This window comes from Aythya fuligula, chromosome 5 (genome assembly GCF_009819795.1).
Source record: "Aythya fuligula isolate bAytFul2 chromosome 5, bAytFul2.pri, whole genome shotgun sequence".
In the NCBI taxonomy this organism is placed as follows: domain Eukaryota; kingdom Metazoa; phylum Chordata; class Aves; order Anseriformes; family Anatidae; genus Aythya; species Aythya fuligula.
In genome coordinates, this window is record NC_045563.1 from 4,376,471 (window position 1) to 4,402,623 (window position 26,153).

General features: G+C 43.1%; 1 protein-coding gene across 1 annotated transcript in view; it reads left to right on the forward strand.

Annotated features, from left to right (window-relative positions):
• The window catches only part of PELI2 (pellino E3 ubiquitin protein ligase family member 2), a 71,639-nt gene that overhangs the window by 9,960 nt on the left and 35,526 nt on the right, over nt 1-26,153 (forward strand). Inside the window, exon 2 of the mRNA XM_032187619.1 lies at nt 14,495-14,624. Coding sequence (XP_032043510.1) covers nt 14,495-14,624 — 130 coding nt within the window. The remainder of the gene's footprint in view (nt 1-14,494; nt 14,625-26,153) is intronic.

A 26,153-nucleotide genomic window follows, 5' to 3' on the forward strand; every position in this document is an offset into this window, starting at 1 on the left:
TTAACTTCTGACTTCTGTTTTATGCCTTCCTTTCAATGTTTGAATACAAAATACTGTTATATTGCTGGCTCAGCCTTGCCTTATCTCCTCGGTTGCACAATCACATTTCCAGCTGTAATGCTTGCATTAAAACTAGATATATAGCCTTTAAGTTGTGAGTTTACAGTCTGCAGAGGCGTGTGTAATATAGCAAATACCTTTCCATGTAAGGATTCAGGAAGACTACAAAATATAAAGTACAGTTCCTTCTGTAAGTAAAGCTAGGGGTTTAAGTGATTAGCAGGGTCTAAGTCAAGCCCAAGGTACCCTCCTAGTTTATTATGTGTGATGTGACCTTAAATTCAATGCAGGAATTGGCCTCTGATCATATGTTGTGACTTTGCACCTTAAACTTCTTGGAGAAAACTGGTTTATATTAAAGCTTCGCCTACTGGAAATCTCTCAGCATAGAGAGAACAACTGTAAAATAATACTCTGTTAAAGAGGAAGCGGATCTTTCTATGGCAAAAATGATTTGTTCTTTCTCCTCTGGGCATTTTGTAGGCAGTGCAGGCAGGAAGGAAGGAACTGGATTTGGGGTTGGCTGGATTCCAGCTGCAGGCTCTATTCAGACCCCAGCCAGCGAGAATATGGGCTGATCTGTAACTTTGGGGCAGGGATGGCAGTTTGAGAAGAAACAGCCTCGGTTTTGTGAGCTGACGAAACTTGCTGTGAATGTGTCAGGTGGTAAAAGCATGCTGCTTTGTGCCGCGTGGAGGTAGCGAAGTGCATCACAGATCAGTTCGTCACGCGTAAGTCAGGGGAGCAAAGCAGTTGAGTGAAATGAGTAAATGAGTGGTAGGCGCACACGTGATGCTTTTTAATATCCAGAAAATAAGCGTATTCATTTGTAAAAGTGGCAGCTGGTTCATGAGAACCAGATGTGCTAAGTGACTTTATGCTTCCCCCCAGCCCCTGTTGCCACCGTTCTTACTTGTGCATGAAGTAGGCGGATTTGATGCGAGTGACTGGAAGTGGTCTCATGTTTGCTTACGTGAAGGTCATTTCCCACCTATATTCATGATTAACTTAATATAAAGAGCATTATGGTTAGGGATAACGTGAAAACCTGAACTTTCTTTTTTTTTTTTTTACTTCTCCTACTCCTAGGTGTTAAGTATGCTCTTGCCATTTTTTGGAGAAAGGGGAATTTTGGTTATGCACAGGGCTATGCACAGTGTGGCATCATAAAATATACTACTCATAGCTGTTGTCAAAATAATAATAATAAAAAAGGTACAGCATATTGCACTTGACAGGACCACTTTAGTTTTTTTATTTTTCTGTTCCTTGTTTTTTGTTTGCTTTGGGGCTGAGGAGGAGGGAAAGTCCAGATGCTGACGTGATACGTTTTGGTTTGGAATAAATTAAGCTTACGTGAAGTGTAGAGAAATTCTGTGGAGGTGCCTATTTCAAACTGATCATTGTGTTTGTAGCCTCTAGAACTGCTTAGGAATATTAAAGTGGTGTGAGACGAAGTGTTCAAGGCTCTGACACCACAAAGGGCAGATGTGGGGTAGGGACAGAACTGGGTAAGGAGGTTTTAGGGTGATGACCCAAACAGATGGAGACAGCTATGAGGTAGCTGCTGTTCCCTGCTGCTAGAGGACTCCGCACCGCAATCTGCCGGCACTGCTGGCTCCCTGTTGCAGTCATTTTCCATCTGCCTCTGATGGACGCTCAGTGATTTACTGGGAGAGGTAGTGGCAGGTGAGGGCTGCAGTCTGTAACTGGAAACGAGGTATGTCATTGAACAGATTTTATTCCAAAGCCTCCCAACGCTGTTTGGGCTCTATTAAGGAGAGTGTAACATAAATCAGCCCCTCACGCCCCCCTCCTTTGTTAGACATCAGGGATCCACGTGCCCCTGTTTGCCTCGCTGCTCAGGAAGAAGTTCAATTGGAGCTGTCACCGTAGTAGACAAAGAAGGAATCCAACTGCAAGACATGTTACCCAGAGGAAATCATGCTTTGCTGCCTCCTTGGCTTATGAAATTCCTCGGTTTTGATTGTTCTGTGTCACTATCGTTGCTTCACCTCCACTGCTTGTAACATTTGTGGGATGTCAACCTGGAGTGAATGGGGACGAAGGAAGATGTTTGTCACTGCAGCTATCTGCTGTGAAGAGGTCTGGGTGCAGAAGCGATCCCTACAGGCAGCCTGGGCCACGCCGTGAGGTCTGTCCCAGGTGGCTGTGAAGGAAAAACTCAGCATAGAAAATGTGTTTGGTGTGTTTTATGTGAAAGTCAGCATAGTGCCTGCCGATGGAAAGTATCGGCAGTAGCAAATGGGTTATTGGAAAAGCCTTCAATAAGTGTTCTCAATGAAATGCTCAGTGCAGAGCCGAGACCTTGTGCTGGTACGTGCTTTTGGATCAGCTCACCTCTGCTTTTTCAGTGGAAAATGATGTACCCGGAGAATAACCGAGTGTCTGTTTTTCCTGGAAAATTAGCCTTTTGGAGACATTCTGAAAACAGTCAGAAACTTTGGGAGTTACAGACAATGTCTCGTGTAGTTCAGCAGCCTCATCCTTTCACATCTCATGTATGAGCTAACCAAGATTAGTAGTCTATTACTCAATGTAAACCTTACATTTTCTGCAGGGCAAAAACTGGACTAAGTGCTTGTAAAACAGCCCAAAAGTCCCAGAGGAGAAGTTTGTTTGGGATTTGTCCAAATGAGTGTTTCTCTAGCAGACTTCAGGCTTATTATGTTGTAATGGGTGGTGCCAGGAGATGGACTTGAAATATCTACAGACTGAAGATACTAAACCAGGCTGAGATGTGTTTCTGTACATCTTTCCTCTTGGTGGTAGAGTGGTGGCATCTCTCGCACAGGAGATTTCTACATAATGGAGGCAAATGCTGTAGCTCTTTCCTGTTTTTGCTAGGGATTTTTTTGATAGGGAGGAAAGTGAAACAGTTCTGGGAGAACTTTACAGATAGTGTCTTACAGATATAATGTCAAAATTTTGACAGGGTAGCTCTTTTGACAGAGTATGCTCTTTTTCCGCAATAAACATGCGGTATGTTTAGGCGGGCAAGGGAGAAGAGGTAAAAATGCAGGAATCTGTCAAACGCTAAGGTATGTACAAGTACATATAACCTATAGAGATGTGTACATGTCCTCATGCACTGGCAGGGCAGTTTGTGGCATTTCTTAGCATCATACATTCCTCTGGTTAGTTGGAAACAGCAGCTCATGGGCCCAGATGCCCTTACGGAGATTGATGTCAGGTAGAAATATTTGTGAGGGCAACAGGGAATCTCTTGAGCCGGTCAGCTGTAACCAGTTACTTGATTTCTGTGTCCCTGAACTAGATCTCTTCAGGCATGCTTTGCTGGAGAATCCACTTCCAACTGCAGTCTTGGGCTCATCAGCTTTGATTTCTACGGCTGAATTTCCATTTGGCTTGCAAATGCTGCTTTATGTCCTGTAATACTGTTTGGGATTATAGCCTGTACTTTGGGGAACGCTGCTCTAAACAGATCCTCTGTATTCTTGGTCTGGTTTGCTGTGTAGTGCTCCCTTGCCTTTAAAATCAAAGAAATCGGGATAAATAAAGAAAAACATATGGGGTGGCTTTTTTTAAAGCTGGTCAACAAAAATACTAGTAGTGTGCTGCCTGTGTTTGTGGGCGTTGGCTAAGAAAAAGAGACTTCCAAAGGAAGAAAAAGAAAGGACTGTATGTGGTTTTAGCTTGTTTTCTTTTCTACAAACCCTTGTGCTGCTTGTGTGCATTACTTTGTATCAGCTGGAATGCATAAATGCAGGTTTTCTGAGACTTCACGTTGTAGAGCCTAACCAGAAATAGGCACTGCAGATAAACTAAGTGAAAATTGTGGTCCTCCAAGAAACTTAGCAGCTGCAGAGCCTACGGCGTGGCCGTAGGGTTTTGGTGGTGGCATCTGTGTATAAACAGTTGAGCACAGTTAGCTTGTGACTGACCCAGCACGTGTCTCGCTGCATCACTGACAGCGGCGTGCCTTCCCGTCTGAAGATGTGAGCACTACAAAGCCTCCTGTCCGAGCAGTCATCGACCGGACTGCAAGAAGCTGTGAGTGGGATTCTTCTAAAGATCAGGATCTGAGCTTCTAGAAACAAAAAAAACTTCAGGCATACATCATTTATGTGACTTTGATTCGTTCTCAGTAAGTGTACGCAAATGCATCGTAATTCCGAAATATTTATGGGGTTTGTCTTCTGGGATCAAACATCTGTAAAGGTTGGGTGTTTATTTAATGTAACGTTTTGGGAAGTCCTCTTACGGGAAGAAAAATCTCAAGAACTTTGCGTTAAGGTGTAAGACTGCAACTCTTTGCAATTATAAAGCTATATGGAATCCAATTTGTTTTTTCTGATCAGCAGTAAACATCTAACAGCCTTGCAAAGTCTTTTCCTGGTTAGAGGTGACTGATTAACTTTGTTATAGATTATGATAAAAAGCAAACGCCCAAGGATGCTGTGAATTAGTAAGCTGTCAGGGTATTTTAATTCTGAAGAAGATATATTGAAGTCTAGCTCTCTGCACTACTGCACTGTTAATTTCTGCTCTATTAAGACTTGGGGTGGAAAAAAAATAATCGTAGCTTCAGCTCTGCAGCAATGCTTGCTTACTTCTGCTGAGGTTTGATCTTTACATCTGCCTCATAAAATGCCTGCTCTTGGTTTGTATTATTTGGAGAACACGAATTGGAAGGACAGACCTCTGGCAGTAACACAATATTACATGCTGAAGGTAACCGTGGAGTGAAATCTCAGCTAGGTCGGCGTGTCCGCTCCTACCGGGCGGTGGTGGAGAAACACTTCAAAATGCATCCCGTTGGGGAACTTCCAGCGTGTAGATCTTGCTGGGTACTGAAGGCAGAAAGGAAACTCCTTGTTTTTTACCTTTGCTTGCTTGTTCCAAGCCTGCTCGGAGCAGCCCATGCAGTAGACTGCCTTGCCTTTGGCTGTGCTGCCCTGGTAGTCAGCGGTGATGCAGCACCAGGGATATTGAGGAAGCTGCTATGTTAGGAGAGGCTGTAGCGTCTGCAAGCGCTACGCGGGAGGAAACCCAATTACTTATTTTCTAGTCCTGAGGCAAACATTTGGGGATCTGTTAAGCAGCTGGGATTGCAGAGGGAGCCGTGCATTTGTAAGGCTGTCTTCCCTGGGAAAGGAAGAGGGATGTTGAAATTGATATGATTTGACATAAACGTTGCGGGTCAGGATACGGGAGCTGAGTGCTTCACTTTCTATTCAGCGTGCTGCCTCTGAGCTCACCTAGATTCATGAAATGGATGTAAATTTTCTCTCTTCCTCTGTGCTAAACGATACCGGAATGAACCTGAAAAGATTCTTGTCATGCTTGAGTGTCTGAAAAAGCTGTAAGTAAGAGACCCCGCAACTTCTTGTCTGCAGAATCACAAAAATATTGCAGCTGCTTGTGTTTGGAGGATAAGCAGAAGTGATAGCTTTCTTATTTCAGTTATAAAATGTGAGCAGTCAAATAGTCCTTGATAGCGTTTTAAGGGGAGCATTTGGCAGTTTAGGAAATGAGTTGTCTGAGTTGTGCCTTTGGGTTAATGGCCCAAACGATGCTTTGCATCCAATGTAGCTTCTCCGTAATGCTTAATGCAGTGCAGTTGCAGACACAACACGATTTTATTCCTCTTCATTCCTCAGACTAAAATTTGGGCAGTTTGCTTTTGCTCCTTCACGTATGTATGAAACACAGATGGGTTGGGAACATGCTTGGGATGTCAGGGCAGGTATATTTCATAGTCTCTTGTCCCCCTGCATTACGTAAAGTCTTAATTTGTTCTAATTTTGCAACTTCCAGACATTTTTGATCTGCTATTTGAGACTGTAAATTGTTTCCATGTAAAACTGCGTGGGTCCGACGTCTGGTGTTTTGGTTAAACAGACTTCCCCCTTTGCTTCTTTTCGTTCTCATCAAAACCCAGCTGTGCATTGTACTTTTTCCTTTTGAAAGGAATTTTGTGTTTATCTGACTGGCTTTGAATGGAGTGAAAGCTAGATCAGGCTTTATCATATCTGTCTGCATTTAGTTGAACAAAACGCTGTATCAAATAATTTCAGTGGTGTTTGGCTAGATTATAGATAACTCCCAGATGAATAGCGTTTTCTCTAGTACAAGAGATTTGGGGTTGGAAAGAAGATTCCTTAAACACGCTGCTTTGCCCACCTTTTATGCTCCTTCAGCTAGAAGAAAAAGCACGCTTTGAAATGAACTTGATTAGTTTATACCCTGTATTTTGCCGTGCACTGGGATTGTTGGTTTTATGCAGTGGTGAATGGTTTTAGTTGACAGCCTGGGAGATGGGCTTAAAGCGCTGAAGGAAATTGCCTCCTTGTTAAATGAATGCTGGGGGGGAGCAGTAAAATGCTGGAAATAAGGATTGTTAAGGAAGTCATTATGTGGAAGAACTGATTCTCTTACCCTTTGCTTTCTAGAAAGAAACCCCCTTGCATTCTAATGCTTTTCTGGCATATTATGTTGGAATTGGGATAATAGTGTCTTAAGTGGATATCAAGTCTTGGTGTGGCTGTTTTTTTCTTTTTTTTCCTACTGAAGGTAGCTGCTCTTTTTCCCTGCTAGCCAGATGGCTGTGGATGACTGCTAAGAAATGTATGATGTAGGTGCAGCTATACTCGTTCCTGTCTCTGGCTGTAGTATTTATCTGGGCTGCTTGGGTAGGTTTTCAGCTATTAAGTTGTTTGAAACAGTCAGGCTATTTGACTACTTTATTTGAAGCTCATCCTGAGGCTCTGGTCATCTGCATCAGCATGTTCCTTTGGGCTTGTGAGGGGTATGAGCATTCATCAAACTCTTGTGCTGTTTGTATTGGTGCCTTGCCTATAGAAATCTATACAGCATGTATCCTCCACTGCTGATTCTTGAAATATTTATTTCCGTGTTGTCAACAATACATGCAGTCAAACATCTTTATTTTTTTAATAATTAACGTTACAATGGCAGTTGAAATGTCTACAGAAACATGTCTTTCAAAGCTGTGACAAAGGTCTGCTGTCCTCGGTTTCGCAAGAGTGGAAAAAAAGCAAAATATTTTCCAGAAAAATTATCTGGGACAAGTAACAAACCACTTGTTAAGCAGAATTTGGTCAGAGTTTAAGAATTTTCTGAAGTTCCTCCTACTGCAGAAGAAATGTGAGATCGCTTGCACAAGTGTCAGAATCGTGGGTTTGGTTAAAACCAGTCTTTATATGTTAAATAGAAAATATAAATATAGTTGCTGTGATAAAACCTGACCCCTGTGCCCCTCGTTTGGGACTGGTTGCTTCTGCCACTTGGCTTCTGTGTTTGCGTGCTCTGTAGACTCCTTTCAGCATCAGGGAGGGGGGAATATCAAAATGACAGGGGCTTGGGCAGCTTGAAGGAAACTGAATATGTAGTGCAGGTAAAGCAGATTAAAAGCAGCTCTTAAGAGATTAACGTGGTATTTGTAAGCCAATAGTACCCTTTAACTTCATATAGAGGTTGAAATGTATATAGATCAGGTGCACATCTTCTTGGGTTGCCTGTATTATGTAAGCTAACCGTGCAGAAGGATTAGTCAGGTGTATTTTCTTCCTTAAAAAGATATTTTTTTTTTACGATTATGATCCTCTGATCGCTACGATGGCAGGGTGGTCCTGCTGCTAGTGGAGGGGATGTGTGGAGGAGCTATGCTCCAGCTGAAGAACCAGTCTATGACTTGGTCCAAACCATAGTGTGCCAGCTCCTTTCATGACTTTATGGGGTGGGGGGATTGGGAAGAAGCCACAGCAGCCAGAGAAAGGTTCTTTCCCTGAAGAACCAGAAGGACACCCAGTTCTGCGCCAGAATGCTAAAGGAGAAGCAAGGTCACCTTGGAGAGCCCCTGCCACCTCCCACGTGTCTCCTTGCAGTGTTTTCGATAGATAAGGTTCAGCTTAATCTTGAATACCCTGGGAAGGAGGGAAGTAGGTTCTAGCATATCTGATGTGTTGCAGGTGGCTCTGAAAGCGTTTTTCACAGTGTGCCACGTGTTCAGCTCATCCACACTTCTCTTTCTGATCAGAAAGAGGCTGGCTGCATTTCACCATAAAAGCACAACAAGCCAAGGTGGCTCCTGGGTTCTTAATGGTAGCAGGAGCAATCACCACTATCTTTTGGACTGTAGTTAAAAAAGCATTTGTAAAGGTCCGTATCTATAGCAGACCTTTCAAATAGTCTCAGTTTGACGAGTAAAAATATCCCCTCTAATCACTAGCCAGCCATGCTAACTCTGACAGTCTGCCTAATAATTACAGGGGTTATCAGGTCAGGCTGCATTTCACTGAGCCACTGCAGCCTCTTCAGAGGCTCTGGGGCTGTACGGGTAGCACTGAACTAGGCAGCCAGTCCTAAAACCTGGTGCTGGGGACCAGAGGCTTGTGGTGAGCACACAGGATTGATCGCTGTGCCAGCAAGTGTTCCAGAAGTACTGGAGAAGGGAACACTTTCTGAGGTGTTTTGTAGGGGTAGAATGACTTCCCAATGCAAGTTACAAGAACAAATATTTGTCTCGGAGGGGAAAATGCTGATTATAGCCCCGAATAACTATTCCGACATACGTTTCTCAGGGATAATCAAGTTCACAGATGCAAAAACATTCCCTTAATTGGGGAAAGAGATGAGATTATTTGGGACTTCAGAACTTGCTTGTTTGGATTTTCTTGCTCTACAAGAAGACTGCTTTATTAAGCTGCTCTGCTGGTACAGTGATCAGGAAGCATTTATGCCTGTAGAGATGTCATAGCCAGCAGAGCCCGAAGTGGGACTATGTGCCTTTTGTTTAGGACTTCCTCCGAGGTTGCTTAAACCTTGTCTTGGATCCGTGGCCCTTGTTAATCAAAGGATGGAAGCCTTCATCTTACCCATGGGTTGCTTGATGCTATAGCTAATAGTAACGAATTCTACTTAAAGCTACTTCAATTAGTGCTGTAACTTCTTAGATTCTTTTATTTCAGGGAGAAAAATCAGATGGGAATCAAATCTTCTAGCACAAGAGCCTGCTGTAAAATGGAAAAGAGAACAGGTTATTTAGGTTCCTTGGTGGATATGGCAGGGAGAACAAGAAGCTTGCTTTGACCTGGATTTTCCTTGTTGCATGTGTGGAGGAAAGTTGTAACTCTGAAGATGTTGAAGTCCTAGGACACATATGTTGAAGATACACAGAACACTGTTCGCACGGTGGAGAGGGCTGGCTTCCCAGATTAGCCAAAATGTTAACAAAAGTGTTGTAGATGGACTGGATCAAGCCCTCAAGTTGGGGATGGACTGGGTGATGTCTTGCAGTTCTGTTTAGCTCCATCTTCTGCCTTCCTGTGACCAGCAAGCAGCTGTTTGCTTTCCCAAAGCTCCACATGGTAAGAAGGGAAAGGTACCTCTCTGGAACACAAAAGAGATCAGTCTTTGGTCAGTGTAGGCTCCTTGAGTTACCTCTGCGGGTTGGAAATAGCTCGACTGAGAGTGCTGGGGATGTTGGCAGTAGTACCCTCCTTCCCACCTCCCAGGAACTTCTGCATTAGAGGGTTTTCTTGTAATCTGTGTCAGTCATCTGTGAAGCACTACAGTGTTTCTTAATCAAGAACCAGTCCTGCATGCACTGCCAAAACTTCAATCAATATTATTTTTAGAAGGAAAAATAGAAAATCCCAAACCATTCAAGTTACTATGCTGAAACAGTACAGTAGTTCTGTGCACAAGATGAATTGTTCAGTATGATACAAGGGGGTGGTGTAAAGAATGAAATATCAGCTGTGGAATTACCTAAAAGGAAATGTAAGTTCATATATTTTGCTGCTGATATTCCCTATATTGAAATTTTGTTTGCATTTTGATATAAACTAGCATGTGGACTTCCTTTTTTTTTACTTGTAATCTATGTTCAAGAGTAAAAGTTGGATGCTTCAGCAGAAAAGGGCTTTCCAGTTGGTCAGGACTCCAGCCTACAGTTGTGAAAAGCCCTGCTGTTGGATATTGGCAAGGTGAATGATGTCTCTTTAGACTTACAGCCTTGTAGATGTCATAACTGTAGGCTCACAGCACTGCCGAAGGAATCTTTCTCCTGCCCACTGTGCCTTTTTTTCCTCTTGTTGCTGCTCTAAGTGCTTCTGTGGCCTCCCAGTGAACTGGGGAGCAAGATATTGATGTGGTTTAAAACTAAATTTAAAGCATGAATCTGGTTTTCTTTCCAATTCATGTGAACCAGGGAGAGAAGCTGGGAACAAAATAGCAAATGAAGGGTGGGACAACTGCTTTTGGCTGCGGTGTTGGCCCACACCAGTTCGGTGGTGGTTTAAAATAAAAGCATAAGCCCAACCTGACTTTTTGCTCTGTGCTGAGCATCTACTGCTGTACGATACCAACCACAGCATCAGCATGTACTTAAAAGGAAAAATTCACTCGAGCCTGACTTGACAAGGAAAGCTGTTGCTCATACTTTTGTGGCTTTGTTGCTCAGCTCAGCAAAGGATGTGCTCTGGGTCAGCTGCTCAAAGCTGAGGCTGTGAAACGGGATGGTTTTCCCTAAAAATGGTGTATGCAGTGGAGCCCTTGGTATTTGTGAGGAAAGCTAGGTGAAGTCGCTCCTTTTTGCCCAGGGGAAGTATTACCAGTGAAAATTACTACCTGATCTGTTGTGGTCTCCTGGGAGGTAGGTTGCATAAGTATGAAGAAATGTAGAAATGTTTAAGTTTTACCATAGTTTGTATTTTCATGGCATTTTAAAACTTGGCTGCAAGCAGCAGTTCTGTGTATGGTAGCTAATAGCTGTTCTCCCTCATCTTGGGGGTGACTTCCCTGAATTAAACATTTTTAGGTGCAGGTCAAGATTTCTAGAGCTCTTCCCCTAAGTTTCAGGGGTCTTGCTTAGCTCCTTTTAAAAGGAGAAGGGGGACTCAAAATGCAACAACTAATGGAACAAGCATCCTATGAGTGGTTTACAACTTGATGATCTTCAAAGTAGAGCAGTAGGGTGCTACAGGACTGGTGGAAAACAGTGCTTGGCCTGTGGGAGAGAGCATGTATGGTCTTGCTCTCCGGAGAGCAGCGGGGAGGCTCTCGTGGCACGTCCCAGCCCTGGGAACAGCGGGTCGGGATTTTGCATGTCATTGTATAGCAAAGTCCTCCCCAGTTTGATGTAAATCTGCAGGGAACTGGCTTTGTTGGTGATGGTGCCCACAGCACCACTCCCTTATTTGCAAGGAACGGCGCTATCAGCAGAGCTATCCCACGAGGTTTCACAGGGCCGGTTGTCCTCGGATTGAGGAGCGTGTGGAAGAAACACAGGGCTGCTCCTCTCCCTGCCATGTGTGAGCCTCTGGAGAGCTTCAGGAGCACCCCTCAGACCCTTAAGGGAGCAGGATGCCCTCCATGAAGGTGGATTTCTCCTTGTGCAGGTTTCCTTAGCTGGACACAACTGCACGTGGATGGCGCCCTGATCCTGTGAGGCAGCTCAGCCCAGAGGGCCGATGAGCGTGGGCCAGCAGGGTGGGTGCACACAGGCCCTGCTGCAGCTGGGGAGATCCCGTGGCCTTAAAACCAGCTCCTTTTTGGCTCTTTTGTGTCTTTTTTTTTTGCCACTGGGGTTGTTCAGGAGGTGGCAGGGAAAGGTGGGGCCCAGGCGCTGTGGGGAGGGCAGGGCCATGGTGCGCAGCTTGAGAAACCTGGCCTGGAAAAAACAAAGCCCTATGCGGGCTGCGGAGGGGGAAAAGGCAAATTCGGATGCTAATTTTTTCTCCTGGGAAACATTACTGGTATGCCAGTAATTGTCCTATCTCCTTTTTAGCAGCCTTGGATCAAAATTAAGCTTACAAGTCTATAATTAAAGCATAGCAAATAGTAAAAACTACTCGAGTCCTCCTGCCCTTTTCACAAAGGAAATTTAGAAATTGGCACAAAGAAAACCTTTGTGAAAAACTTGTCACTGCTAATCAGGACGGATGAATTAAACTTTCACTTTGCTTGCATTTCCTTCCTATTTGAAGCTTCCAAAAAGCCTTTTAACCTTGAGTGGCTTCTTTCTTTCCTTATTTAAAAAATGCTTAAATCCCACAAAAATGAAATGAAATCAGGTAGCCTCTCCAGTTATACATGTAACTGCTTTGTGGATATGAGGTGAAAAAATAAATAACCATACCCTCCTGGTCTTAACTTTTGTTGAAACTTCTTAAATTTGGTGCTGTTAAATAGTTATGAGTACAAACATGTTAAATTACAGAATATAAAGCTAGTGATGATGCTACTTATACACGACTTCTTCAGGAATTATCAGTTTCTTGGGTTTTCAGGTACAAATACTGGTAGGAAGAGTATCGTCTTTAACTCTCTTAGAGTAAAAGTTGCTGATGTATTTGTGGTAATAGTGTCACGGAAGGATGGCACATGTATATATCTGAAAAGATTCAATTTGCAGAATCAAATCACTCACGTGCTGAGAGCTTGTATTCGAGTTGCCTGTGGATCACGTTGATGTATTTTTCTATGAAGCTGTCTCTTTTGTGGGAGAATCACCTGTGGTAACTGAGTGTGTGTGTAGGGTTAATAACAAGATTCCTGATCCGAATAGGCATGAAATAAGTAATTTACTCCTGGTGTTCTGCTGCGCTGGGGGATCTTTGTTAATATTCCAGAGATACAGTAATCTTCCCTGTGAAAATAGGAGTGGGAGAACAAGTTCAACTGTAGCCCAGCTGAAAAGCTCTCAACTTCTTTTTGAATCCTGGGATCGTGTTTTTAAATATTTATTTAAACAAACAAACAAACCTCAAGTCTGGTTTTAAATGTTCTAAAACATTTAAGCCCATATGTACTAGAGCTTAAATTTGAGGCTGTAATCTCAGATCTCTTCTCATTTGTGCTCGTGAACGTTCAGTGGTCCTGCAGCTCCGATCTCAGGTACTCAGGTGTTGTTCAGGAGAAGTTTAAACTATTTTTCTGTGTGAGGCTGTAGCCTTCAGTAGGGCAGTGCTGCAGGGCTTTAGCAATGAGACTGCCTGGTTTCATCTGCTGTACTTCTCTTTTTGCAAAAAGATTCAAATCTCTCCAAGTACATTTTCTTGTTAAACAAACTAGGTCGGTATGTATGCAAAACAGTAATGATATGAAAAGTATAATTCTGGGCTACCGCATTGCTTTTTCCTAGTCAGCAGTTCTCAAAGAATTTCTTGTACAACCTGAACAATGAGGTTGAGGTATCTGAAGATGGTGTGATGGATATAGAGCTGAACTACTGCAAAGTGTAACTGTAAACAGATATATACTCCTAATTTTTTAACCTCTTTTGCTTTCCAGGGAGTTTGTCACCTTCAAATCTTCCTCTTCTTTCTCTCCAGATTCTTTTCCTTGTTGTGATGTTAGCTTTTAATCACAAAGACTGTAGGAGAGGAGTATACGTGATCTAGTATAGAGCAGACCTCCCCAGTCAGCCTACTGAAATCTAGATGTGGAATTGCAACTGTAGTCCTTCAGGGAAAAGTCAGAAAACTGCAGATAAGGTATGAAAGAGGCACCTGTGCAGGAAGTCCAAGCCCTGAGATAGCTTCACAGACCAGCTGCAAGTTGTCAGGGATGTTACAGGTGAAGGTGCTATGATGAAAAGCGCTTGCCTTTCCTAAATCTTTGGGGAAATGTGATTTCTTTGGGAGGGGGAAATGTGATTTCTGTGCTTCTGCACTGCAAAGAAACTTTGGTTGGTTCCTTCCCTGGAGAAGGAATTATCCCCTTGAGGCTTAATGCTTCTCTGAATAACTTATCCACTGGGGCTCTGTCCTGGGAGAGATGAAAGAAGTGGTGAAGGCTACTGTGTTACACCTGATAAAGGCTGTTGTTAACAAGTCCTCAAATAGCCACATAAATTAATAACACTCATGTCCTCCTTTCTTAATAATAAATGAAACCTTTATGATTAGGTTTTAAAAAATCCTATGTGGCTAGACTAAAATTCCATTTCATTTACTTTGAATTGCCCCTAAATTGTGTGTGTGTTTTTTTTTTCCAAATCATTCCTTTTCTTCCACTTGTCTTCCATGAGCTTCCACTTCTTACGTGAGCTGTGGGGAGGGGAATGGTAGGGTAAAGGAGTTTTTCAAACTTCCCACATCATGAAATTGCAGAAAAGATTTAGAACTTGTTCTTCCAAATTCCTTTAATTCTAGAGGTGAAGAACTATTTTTGTGGCCGAACAGCTCACTATCATTTGTAGTTGATGACCTTATTAGTGATGAGTAAAACTTCAACCATTGGCAGGAAAGGAATGTTGGAAGGCCCATAGTAATTTAGGAAGCAAAGCTTACTATGGCTGTTACATGTTTTATAACCACATCCTTGAAATCATCAGGATATCATGACCAAATTGCTGCTTTCCTTTTCTGTATTTTAAATTGCTGATGTTTATTTAAATGACAAATGCTTTGTTTCATTCTAGGTATAATGGCTCCCTCCCTAATGGTGACAGAGGACGCAGGAAAAGCAGATTCGCCCTTTATAAACGACCTAAGGCAAATGGAGTTAAGCCCAGCACTGTTCACGTGATTTCTACTCCTCAAGCATCTAAGGTATGCAGCAGTGAGACATATTTTATTTTTCTAGTGATCCTGGGTTGAGAACAACTCATGCATCACAGCTGCCTGATTTACCTTGCTGTTGGCTCATTCTGTGGCAGTCAGGTACTTGTTCTGATGAAAAGTCTGCACTGGATTTTCTTTCTAGAGATGTGTATCTTTAATCCAGTTACTTATTTAAAATAGTCTTTAACCTCAGGTATGAGTTAATCTGACCCTCCTGCCCTTGTTCAGAAAGCTGATGGATTTATCCGAGTCATAGAATAGTCATGTGATGCAAATACAAGTAGTACTTACTCCTTTTTCACTGGAGTGTAGGATTGTTGTGTGTTTCCTCTTCAGGAAGATAACTGAAATTGTGTTTTTAAACAAATAAAAAAAAACAAAAAACGAACGGTGATCACTATATGCCATTCGTTTTTGTTGCTAATAATATTGTGTATTTTTTCACCTGTGGCCTGGGGTAGGGAAAGAAGGAAAAGCATTACACTAAATATGTTAACATAGTAACTTATTAACATATAGAATTGTCTTGGTTAAAGTTCTGTTGGTAGAATGCATTTCATGGTGCAAAAAGTCATCTTAACCTCTCTCAAACCATTTTTGCCAGAAGCCAAAAGTAGTTAGACCTTTGGTCAAACCGGAGGTCAGTCCTCTGGTGATCCTCACAAAAATGGATTGTTTATACAGGATATATACATCAGATTCCTAAAATGTGTATCGGGGAGAGGGACACCATACTCTGATCTCCTAAGTGTGCTTTCTAACGTGGTTAAGAGAAGAGAATTGTTTAATGCATAGTATATGTTGTTTTCTTTCATAATACATACCACAGATAGTGCCTACCCAAGCATATCAAAATGTACTATATCAGGGTGGTTTTTTTTCAAGACTTTATAGGGCCTGCATAGTGTAGATGAATATGTAGTCTTTCAGGCTTGTGTAAATATTTTTCAGCATTCATATTCTTAAAATAAAAGTATTGGTGAGTTGAATCTTCCTGATGAAATCAACTTTCGAAATAGGCCTGTATTATCTGTGTGTATGTTGGCAACCCTGGTTTGTTTCTTAAAATTTATTAAATTTTAAAAAAACACACGTTTCACATAGTTGATGGAAATGTACACATACTTGCACTGGATAATCTTAAGCATTTGGACTTCAGATAGTATTTTGGCATTTGATTTTCAAAATATTTAAACACCTGACAGACACCACAAGGTATCTGGTTAATGTACATCTGCTTTGTTATTGTAGTGCAGATAAAATATGTGCTGTACAAATTAATGTCCTTATAAAGATAGCATAGGGCCTGAAACGTTGAAGTGTTTCCTTCGAGGATCTGGATTCAGGTGGCTGTCAGGTTGAATGTATTCTTTTGCACTTTATCTGAACCCTTATAAAAGAGCTTTTGTGTATTTATACTGTTGTCTGGGGCAAGGCTGGTGGATGTGTGCCAGCACAGTGGTGCAGTGGATTTCAGCTAGTGTTCTTTCAGATGCACAGAAATGACACTTACATTTTAAAACACTTTTTTCTTAGGCTTTTCTGACATCCTAGACACCAGAGCCTAAATCTGTTTTTCCAGGAATGGCTTCTGCACACAACTTCTGTAAATGATTCCAGAAATGCAGGGAATTACAGAATAGACAGTGAGATGCTTTGTTCTTGGAAAATAATGTGCAACTTGACCTTAAAAAAAATCTTTGTTCTGCTCTCAATCTTTCAGTTTAATTCTTGTTCAGGGAAGAAAAAAAAACAGTGGGAACATGTACTGCACAGGATATTACAAGTTTCCTCCCTTTACATGCTCCCTTGTAACTTTTCAGATATGAGTTCTCCGCTTTACTTTGCTTGTTTGTCACTGTGTGAACTGGATCTTTGAGTAGAAAGAAACACGGTATTCCTGGGCTACTGATACTTTTCTTGGTGGTGGATAAAGCTCCGTCTCCATCTGTTTTGTCACTGCTGTGGCGTGGATCCTTGAACGCTCTGCCTCGCTGCTTTTGTGCTAATTCTGTTAATGCAGCAGCTCCAGCACTGTTGACTGTCACCAATCCTAAGTTAGCGTGTCAGCTTGAAAACTGCAATAGATCATAAGAGTGTGCTTGTCATGTTCCATTGTCCCTGCTATGCAGGTGTCAAGGACAGCTGGAATAGCAATGGTTTCAATAGTAAATTTAGCTGGGATAATTGCGTATGAATCAGTGCCTTTTGTTTTTTCCCCTGGAGTGCTTGTTTTTTGCTACTCTGCCTTCTGGAGGTGCTGAAGAAGATAATTTGGAGTTGTTTGGCCTCCTGAGGATGTATGGGGGGGAAAGCACTACGTGGGGTAATAAGTCACAAGGTTTTTCAGAGGACTGAAACCATGCATACATATTTTCAATGTTACAGACTTCAGAAACTATTTTATTAACTCTGTGCTTAGGCACCATTCAGGGAATTTTCTAGTGCCATTCCTCTCCAAGGCTCTGGCCATTTGTTTGAGGCAGACTTTTCCAGCAGGGCCAAAATTTCTTTTACTGTAAGAAAACTCTTTGGCATATGATACATGACGGTATCAAAATCATCAAGTCACAAAGCAGTGTGTCCTCACTCTTCTTAAAACTGAATGTAGAACAAGAAGGGCCATTAATTGCTCAGATCTCCGGATGAAGAGGAAGTCTGTCACCAGGTATGATCGTATGAGCCATAAAAACCTTCTGTGACTACTCAAATCTTAGGTGTGAGTTTGTTCATAGCTCATCATGGCATCATTAGAATTGCTGGGTTTTATTTTCAAGCTTGTGAAAGCAGCAGTGAATAAACTCAACCAAACAAAAAGCCTTTAATTTTGCTAGCGTTTTTCTTTATTTGGTTGAGTTTAACTGTTGCTTTCACATACGATAGTTAATGCCATGCAACTCGGATCTCTGTCTGCTGGTGTATGATAGAGTTACAGGCTTTACTTGGGCAGAAAGTTTCCAATGACTGTGGAACTTCATGAAAAGTTACATCCCCCCTCACTATGATGAGATGTTAATGTGGAGTTTACTGGGTTTCTTGTTTTTTTTTCTTTGTTTTGTGGGTGGGTGTTATTTTTCATCTGGCGTATATAAGTATGAATGTCTGGTAAGGAAAGAGGGGAAAGAGGTGTCTAGCTGAAAAGAAAAATGGCTTAGAACAATGTTTGAGGACGGTATGTCTGTCTCACCGATCTGAAGTGGGTGACTAATACGCCCTGTCTCAATAAGACTCCGATCCCATTTTCTGCCAAGCAGAGATGTGCATCTTCCCATACACATCCAACCCGCTGGTTCAGCGGGCTGTTAGGTTAATGCTTTCCCCCTGTGCAAGCTCCTCTTTCCTCCTCATCACAGCCAGAACGAGCTCCTTGTTGGCTGCTGCTGCCTGCAGCTCTCCTGGCACGGTGGGAGACGTCTCCTCCAGCTCTGCCCGGGTATGGGCTGGTGGCACCTGGCACCAGCAGTGCGGTTACTGCTGATACCGAACGCCCAAGTGATGTCATTGCCCACGGCCAGTTATTTCTGCATTTAGGTTTCTTTACGGCTTTCTAATGCTTTGGAACCACTTTCATGGGTGTGTAGGTTAGAAAAATGAAGCGCTTCATGCGCTCGAGTTACTCCAAGTATGCCTTTTGGAGACATGAATTGTGCACGGGGGTGAAGTGGTTGACATTAGCCCTCCAGGTTTCCCTAGGATTACTCTGTAAGCATGAATGAATTCTATGGTATCAGTATATAGGAATTAACTATAACTACAGTAGCTGCTTACTTGCTCCGTGAGACCTTCCAGTGCATTTTACTCAATGGACAGGAAAATATAACCAGCAAGTACTAGAAATACTCCTTTATAACAGGCTGTTGTGTTTTGATACCCAAGCTTTCTTGTTGGATATTAATGCTGACTTGATAGCAGATTGCAAATGTCCTTTGAATTGCTGCAGAGTACAAAATAAAAAATAAATCTACCTTTAATATGCTTTTTGTGGAGGTACAACTTAGTATTGTCTGCCTTGGGATAAAAGTTTTCCTTTGGTAACCTGTGGTAGATAAAGACAATGTATTTTTCCCCTATGAAATTACTGTTTCAAGCTGACTGGGAAAGATCTTTCTGACTTCAAGTCCAATTACCTGCCGAGTTGGCTTCTGCCTTGTGCTATCACAACAGCAGCTTGTATAGTCACTGGCTGGGTGCCTGCAGCTCACGTCGAGCTTCATGCTGCTACTGGAAAAGAACAAAATGCAGCCATACGAGTAATTATCGGGTCGGGGAGAGAGCTGCAGAGTGTGCTTTGAGTGACTGGAGAAAAGGAACGCGTGGGATTCTTGTGATTAGTTATCTCATGCAGATTATTGCACGTGCTTTGATGTGCTCTGGGAATTCTGAGCAAAAAGACCCCGGATCCTTTTGCAGCTTTTGGTGCTGCTTCAGGATGAGAGCTGTAGAGCTCGGCTGCTGGAAGGGGGCACGCTCTGTCCGTGGCTCATCTCTTTCGTCTTGGGCTTATTTTTGGTGTAATCAGTTCATGGAGCACCAACTTGTTCTGAAGTCAGTTAATCACATGTATCTTGAAAGTCTAGAGTTGTGCAGAGGCGTGTGAAGCCCCCACCCCTTTGCTCTGGAAAGCAGTAGGGAATGGGTAAGCAGAAGAAAATGGTTAGACCCATTTCATTAGTGTGGCTTAATAAATAACTGTTACTTTGTTTGATGCTCTCCTTCCTAGGCTTTTGGGACCTATTGAACAGAACCCATGTCAAAGGTTTTAGAAAATCACTTTACAATGTTTTCTAACAAAAACCAGATGCTTGGTGAAGGAAGGGGAATTAAAATTGCTGAGGACTACAATTACTTTTTTTATGACTTAACATTGTTTTTCTTTTTCGTGCTCTCCCTTCAGAGGGCAGACAAAAGATCAGAAAATGCTTTCCTTGTAAACTGTTTAAACTCCATCTGCTATAAATCAAGACTTCGAGGAGACTCTTCTTGAATTTAAGTGTCCTTTGGAAGTGGAAGAAGGAAGTGCTGAAGGTGTGCTGTGTGTTGTGTTTCCCCCAGGCGCTTCCATTTCATATTCCATAGGGAGCCAGGCTGTATCCTGCCACAGCACAACCAGGTCACAACTTCCCTCACCCTGTCAGAAATACCCTGGGGGATTTCAGCCTCCGGGAACTGGATAGCTGGGTGAGCTAGAGGCTGTGCATCCCAGGTGAGCTTAAAGTCTGTCCATACCCCAGCACATAAACACCCCTGTCCCTGATTTAAAGCGGAAGGTTTTGGACCATCTGGTGTGGTGGTGAAGCTTCATCCTGTTACACTTCCTTTATTCATGCTTTGAATTGCCTGGAATGGATCTGCTCTTAGAGGTACATGGGCTGGTCTTAGCTTCTGAAAGCTTGGGAGAACCTGAGGCTGAGGTGTGTGGTGCTGCTCCTTGAGCTTTCTGTAGGAGAAAACACATCCCTGCAAGTTGGCATCATGAAGTGAGAACCTCCCCAGCGTGCTACAGATAATAAAAACCTGCTGGTGTGTTCCAGGGTTTGGTTTGGCTGTGCTGCAGCACGATTACGAACAGCCTGGTGCCTGCATACAACCGCTAGCAGCACCTGGGACTGGGAGCATCTCTACTACAGGAATTCCCAGCTTCTGTTTTGGAAACTTGCTTCTTCACCTCTGTCATGGGGGGACTTTACACAGGCCTGAAGCACGACTTACAAGTTAGGTTTCAACTGCAGAGCACCCACAGGGAGAGGCGGTTGGATCCTAGGCTGTGCAGAGCATGGATTTATGGCATGTGTTACGCAGAGAGCCTGTCCTTGCCTGAGATGTGTACCGCAGAGCTAAGACAGATGTTCTGGCACTGTGAAGAAGCGTACGGCCCTCTGCATGCTGTTCTTGTGTTACCATCTTTCAGGGAAATTGAAGGTTCCTGGAGCATTTGTTGCTGATATGTGCATAGGTGGTTTCATGTTCAGAAGCAAAAGCGGTGAAAAGAGGAGCACGCAGCCAATAATGGATGTCTTGTGGTTGTTTTTTTTTTTTTTCTGGTAACCCAAACTGTAGTGTCTCGGGGAAATTGCCTTAAATGGGTAAAGCCCTGTATTTTGGAAAAAGGAGGTAGCGTGTACTCAGTCGCAGCAGCACGGAGCAGCTGTCCTGGAGCAGAGGAGCTGGAACCGCATCAAACAGTAGATGAGACTCCTGTGTGCTACGGGTCTGTTGAGAGGAGCAATTATTTGGGAAACACAGGAAGCGATTGAAGCCTCGTGGGCCAACAGAAACTTTTCAAAGAAACAAAGCGCTGCTATTCCTGCTTTACAAATTGGAAAATATGTATTTTCCAGAGGGCTTTGAGCTTTTGTTGATGGAAAGAACAAAACCTAAGTTTCTTTTTGGGGGGTGTGTTATGACATCTGCAAAAGGAGCAATTAATTTCATCTGTTCGCTGTCCATGCTAGAGGGGTGACTGAATTTTGAGGCTACAGGATTCCTGTTTCTGCTGCTTGTAGGTCTGTGAGAAGCGTTTATGCTTTATTTTAGATGTAGGACTGCTTTGTTTTAGGGTTCATAGATCTCACAAAGATTTTAGAGGGAAAATGAGGAGTACTTGATCAGGAGGATCACTTTAGAGGGGATGTAGCCATAGCCAAGTCCTTACGATAACGCTTCATTCATTGAGTGCTCCAAGCTCTTCAGCGTTTACAAAAATAATCTGTGTTTGGAGGTCACAGGAGCAACTCAGCATTCCTTAGCACCAAGGGTTTGCTTCCACAAGGTCATAATCTTTTTTTGGATCGTCCCATGAGCTGGTCTTCTGTGGAAACCAGCTTGTGGAGCCTTGGTTCCACACCACACCTCGTACCTACCTGACCTCCTCGTGAGACCGTGTGTGTGCTGTGTACAGACTCGCCTTGAAATTCTGCCGATGTCTCCTGGCCGTCGTGATTCTGCCAGTACTTCAGGAACTTCAGGACTCTGCAGATGCCTGCTGTGAGATAATGCGCGTGGTAATATATACTTTGGCCTTCTAATTCGGTAACAGCAGATGCCTATCGCTCTGACTCGAGGAAGCTAATTATAGGCCCAGCACTGCCAGCTCGCTCGGTGCTGCAGTACTCAGTTTTCCTCCAACTCTCCATCAGTGCAAGTTCTGAGTCCTCTCTCCTCCATGGAGCTCACCACAGCCAGGGAGTGATGGATGATCTCTCCTCTGCTTTTTGATAGTGGCAGGCAAGGAGAGGTATTGCTCCCTGTCAGGCTGAGAAACTGGGTTTGGTGCACTGAAGTCGGGTTTGCATTTCCTCCCCCTAAAACTCTCACTCTGATTATTGTCCTGGCATTCCCTTGGCTGCTCGTGGAATGGGACCAGTGTCTTAACTGTGATCTGTCTTCTCTTACTCTGAGGTGCTGCTCTCTCTGCCTTGGATGTTGACTCTGGGAGCAAGATTTCCCTGGGAATCGTTCCTGTTTTCTAGGTTTAAGATACTGAGATGCTTTTCTTCCCCCTCTTCTCTCCTCCAGGACAGGGAAAGGAGAAACAAACATAGCTCTGATTTACTTATTTTCGACGTGGCTCCCCTGTGACCAAAGGTACTCTGGTTCCTCAGCTGCAGAATTGGTTCTCCTCTCAGGCCTCTCAGCTGATGGATGATTAGATGACAAAGCATTCCCAGTTTGCAACTTGAATAGCTCTTGTGTCTGAAACAGGAACGCTCAGCTTCGGTTAAGGATGCCCTCAAGAGCAGGGGAATGTGAAAAGAACACTTAAACTCCTCCTGGTGATAAAGACCAGGTTTTATGCTTGCTCTGCAGCAAGGCAAACTTCTATTTTTATTGCCAGTTAATCTCAAATTCAGTTCAGTTTAATCGAGGAGATGGCGTCTTTTGCAGGCCCAGACTTCTGGGGATCAGGACTTCATGGGGCCAGAGTTATGCTGTTTTCTCATTGTCACGAGTAAATTCATGGGATCAGACACTACCCAACAATGTCCAAAGGTTTTGTGATAGTGATTTGTGTGATATTTCCATAGCTGTGTTAAGACTGTTGTGGATTCTGTGCCTTCAGAATGGTTCAGCTCCTGGAGTCAGCCTCAGTGGTACCATCGTAAGGTAACACTGTTCCCAAAATATGGAATCCTGGAGTCATTTAGGCTGGCAGAGACCTTCAAGATCATCAAGTCTACCTTGATCAACAGTCTACCTGACCTACCAAGTCCCATGACTAAGCCCTGTCCCTACATCTCGATGCCATGTCCCCACTTCTCTTCAGTGCCTCCAGCGCTGGGGACCTCACCGCTTCCCTGGGCAGCCTGTTCTTGTGCTTGATGCTTTTTCCATGAAGAAATTCTTTCTGATGTGCAAGGCCACTGGCCTTCCTGAACATCTGGGCACACAACTGGCTCATGTTCAATCCTAGATGTTCCTGTTCGTGTCTAGATGCAGCACCTGGGCAGAGCTGTCCTTCAGCCCTTTGAACCGTGGAGCCTGAGAGCCTTTTCCCCACAACTGGGTCTCCACCTCGTCTTGCTTGGAGCCTCACTGGATGGAGGGACGTAAGCTGATGGCACAGATAAAAACCGACCTCTCTTTGAAGCTCTTCCCTTTGCAGCATTCTGTCTGTGCATCTGTTTAGCACGCAGTCTCCTTCAGAGCCCAGGATTCCAGCGGAGGTAATTAAGGAGATGATGTGGTTAGGAAAAAGGGAGGGAAGGGTATATAGTTTTCAGCTTGAGGTTTGAGAGTGGTGGCGAGTGTTACTGAAGCAAAAATTCTTTTATCTGTGTTGCATGAATGCCAATAAAGTGCATGAATGGTCAAAAGATCTTCAGCAATAACGATCGGATTTCTTTAGGTAGGATTTCTCTAGTGTGCACATTTGATGGTACTACTTCATATATCAAAGCTTTGTTTTTTAGGTTTCTACCAGAACAGGTTGGGAGGAAATGTTGAATGGGACAAGGAATGACTGCAAACCCACAAAACTTGCAGGATGACTGAAACAAACCTGGGGTGGGCTTTATGGGTTGCTTTTGATGCTGGTCATCACAGTGAGTCTTTTGTCTGAATTTTATAATATTAAGACGTGCAGAAACGTTCTCCTCCTTTGCTCTGTGTTTTTGTATGCTAGCATTTAGTCTTCCACACCAGTTTCTCCCTGCTTCAGCCCACCAAAGAATCCTCCAGTGCTGCGGGTCAGCAATAAGGCAGTGCCTTGGTGGTCCAGGTGGGAGGCAGGCAGGAACAAAGCTGACCTCACTTCAGCACGGGCAGCTGCTCTTATTTTGTTCCAAATGAAAAACTGGCTTCGGAAAGCTGGATTGCAAAACTAATAGCTCATAAAGTGTTCTTCCTAACTTCTCCCTCCCCCTCAAAGCTTTCTCGTATTCTTCTGTGGCGTTTAATCACAGAAATGACTCCGTTGCTGTTGTAGTGTAATAAAATAAGCTGTAAGTCAAAATGTTGGCACTTTATTGCAGAGACTGCCCCTGTTCTCTTAAAATGTCACTCATACAATCCTGACTGTAACTGAGAAGGACCAGCTATGGTTTACTTGTAAAGTATATTTTTGTTCTTCAACACAACATTTGAGTATCCTTGCACTAGAGTGGCACATAGTGCGAGAGCTGCAAGTATTACACGCCTCATGTGATGCGTGTAAAAGCACAGGACTCTTCCCGGGGAACTTCTTTTTCCTGGGAAATGATGAAGGATTTCACAGAGGAAGAGTTGCAGATCTGAATTCCCTTGGATGTTTACATTTACTAAAGATCTCGAGTAGATTGTGAAAAATCTGTCTCTTGAGTCACAGTAGCTCTATTCATTCACTTGAAATCTTTTTCCAGAAGTGTTTCTGTGAAATATCTGTGTAATGTGCAGATGTAGATGGTGCCATGTATGTTTAGCATAGTTTTTTTTGTAATCTGCTTTTATGGCTTTTGCTGTAGAAATATTTTAGGGATGTGAGAAAAAAATGGAAGTGTTCCAATCATTTCTTAAATAATACTGCTTAAAAAAGAAAGCACTCAAATAATTTTTTAAATAATACTGCTTTTTTTTTTTTTTTTTTGACAGAAAGGATTCATGGCTTTCAATCAATGGAAATAAAACTTGTAAAATTTGGGTAGAGGGCTATTTAACTTTAAACAGGAGTATATGCTCGTTGTTTGACCTACAGTAGCGTACTTTGTTCCAGTACTGGATGTCAGACAAAACCCCTTTACAACCTAACAGTTAAATCCTTTGGCAGAAAGCTTTTCTTCCTGTTTGCTGCAGGGCTTTAATTCCAGACGTTCAAGTTCAGAAGGCTTTTTCGCAAGGACTGGGCTTGAGGAACGTCCCCAAATCCTGACAGATCAGTTTGCTCCTCCCACGTGTTTGTAGCATCCAAACTTAAATTCTAATCCATGTTGCTCAAGATTAATAATCTGTTTTTTGGTATCTGCATACTTCCTGCTGTCCTGTCTGCTTTCATTTCAGTTTGCCTCATTTTGTGGCTCTGCTCACTGGATATAAATTTCTGACTTGAAACACTGTCCAGGGCTTGGGAAATCAACATTTGTGCGATCACGGTGGTGAAGTGGAGGCGTTTCATCACTTAATCAAGAGATGAAACCTTTTAGGAGGAATTTAGTCTTCCTGCAGTCATGTCCTCTTCCAGATGAAGATTTTATTGCCAAGATGAAGTAGGACCCTGACTTTTCTCTGACTGGATAAACACTCAATTTTGTAGAAAATAGTTTAATCAAACTTTAGGCATAATGGTGGCTGTGTGCAGGTATGTATATGTGAATACCAAATACTGATGACAAGGGAACACCATCCTATACCGTGACCGAATGAATGTACTGAGGCTTTTTTAGACTGAAGTAGTAATTTGTTTTTATTTCGTGACAATGAAGGTAACCACGTGTAGCTTTAGAAGCACTCAAATGCATGCTTTGAAAGGGGAGTGCAGAAACATCTTCCTAGGTCAAAGGTTTAGATGGCTTCAAACAAATCATTTAAAAAAAAAAAAAAGGAATGTAACAAGCAGTGTATCTGCCTCAGGTAGGATTGCAGGCTATGCAAATACTGAGAAATGATAGTTCTGCCTCAACAAGCAGACATCACAGCTTTCACGAAGCAGTAATCCTGCCTGTTCCAGCCTGGCACACAGTGTGTAGTTCCAGTGTTGGTGGCAGGGCAGTATTGGTGTATTAACTGATCTGATACCCAACTATCTCGCTCCCAGCTGTAAGCGTATCAGCCCTGCCTAGGACTGCTCTGAATAAGCCACTGTGAGCTAGATAAAGACAAAACACTGCAGCAGTGCTCAGAGGTAGGTACAATGGAGGTAGTCCAGCGTTTCATCAGCCTACCTCCTGCTTGTGGAGGTGATTTGGGGTGTTGGGGTTGTTGTGTCTGATGCTCATGCCTGCGTTGACACTTGCTGCACGTGGAGATGCCCAACCCTGAGCTGGTGCAGTATTAGTTGCTGTCTTGGTGAAGGAGGCTCGGCCAAGCTGTTTTACAGCAAGCTTTGGT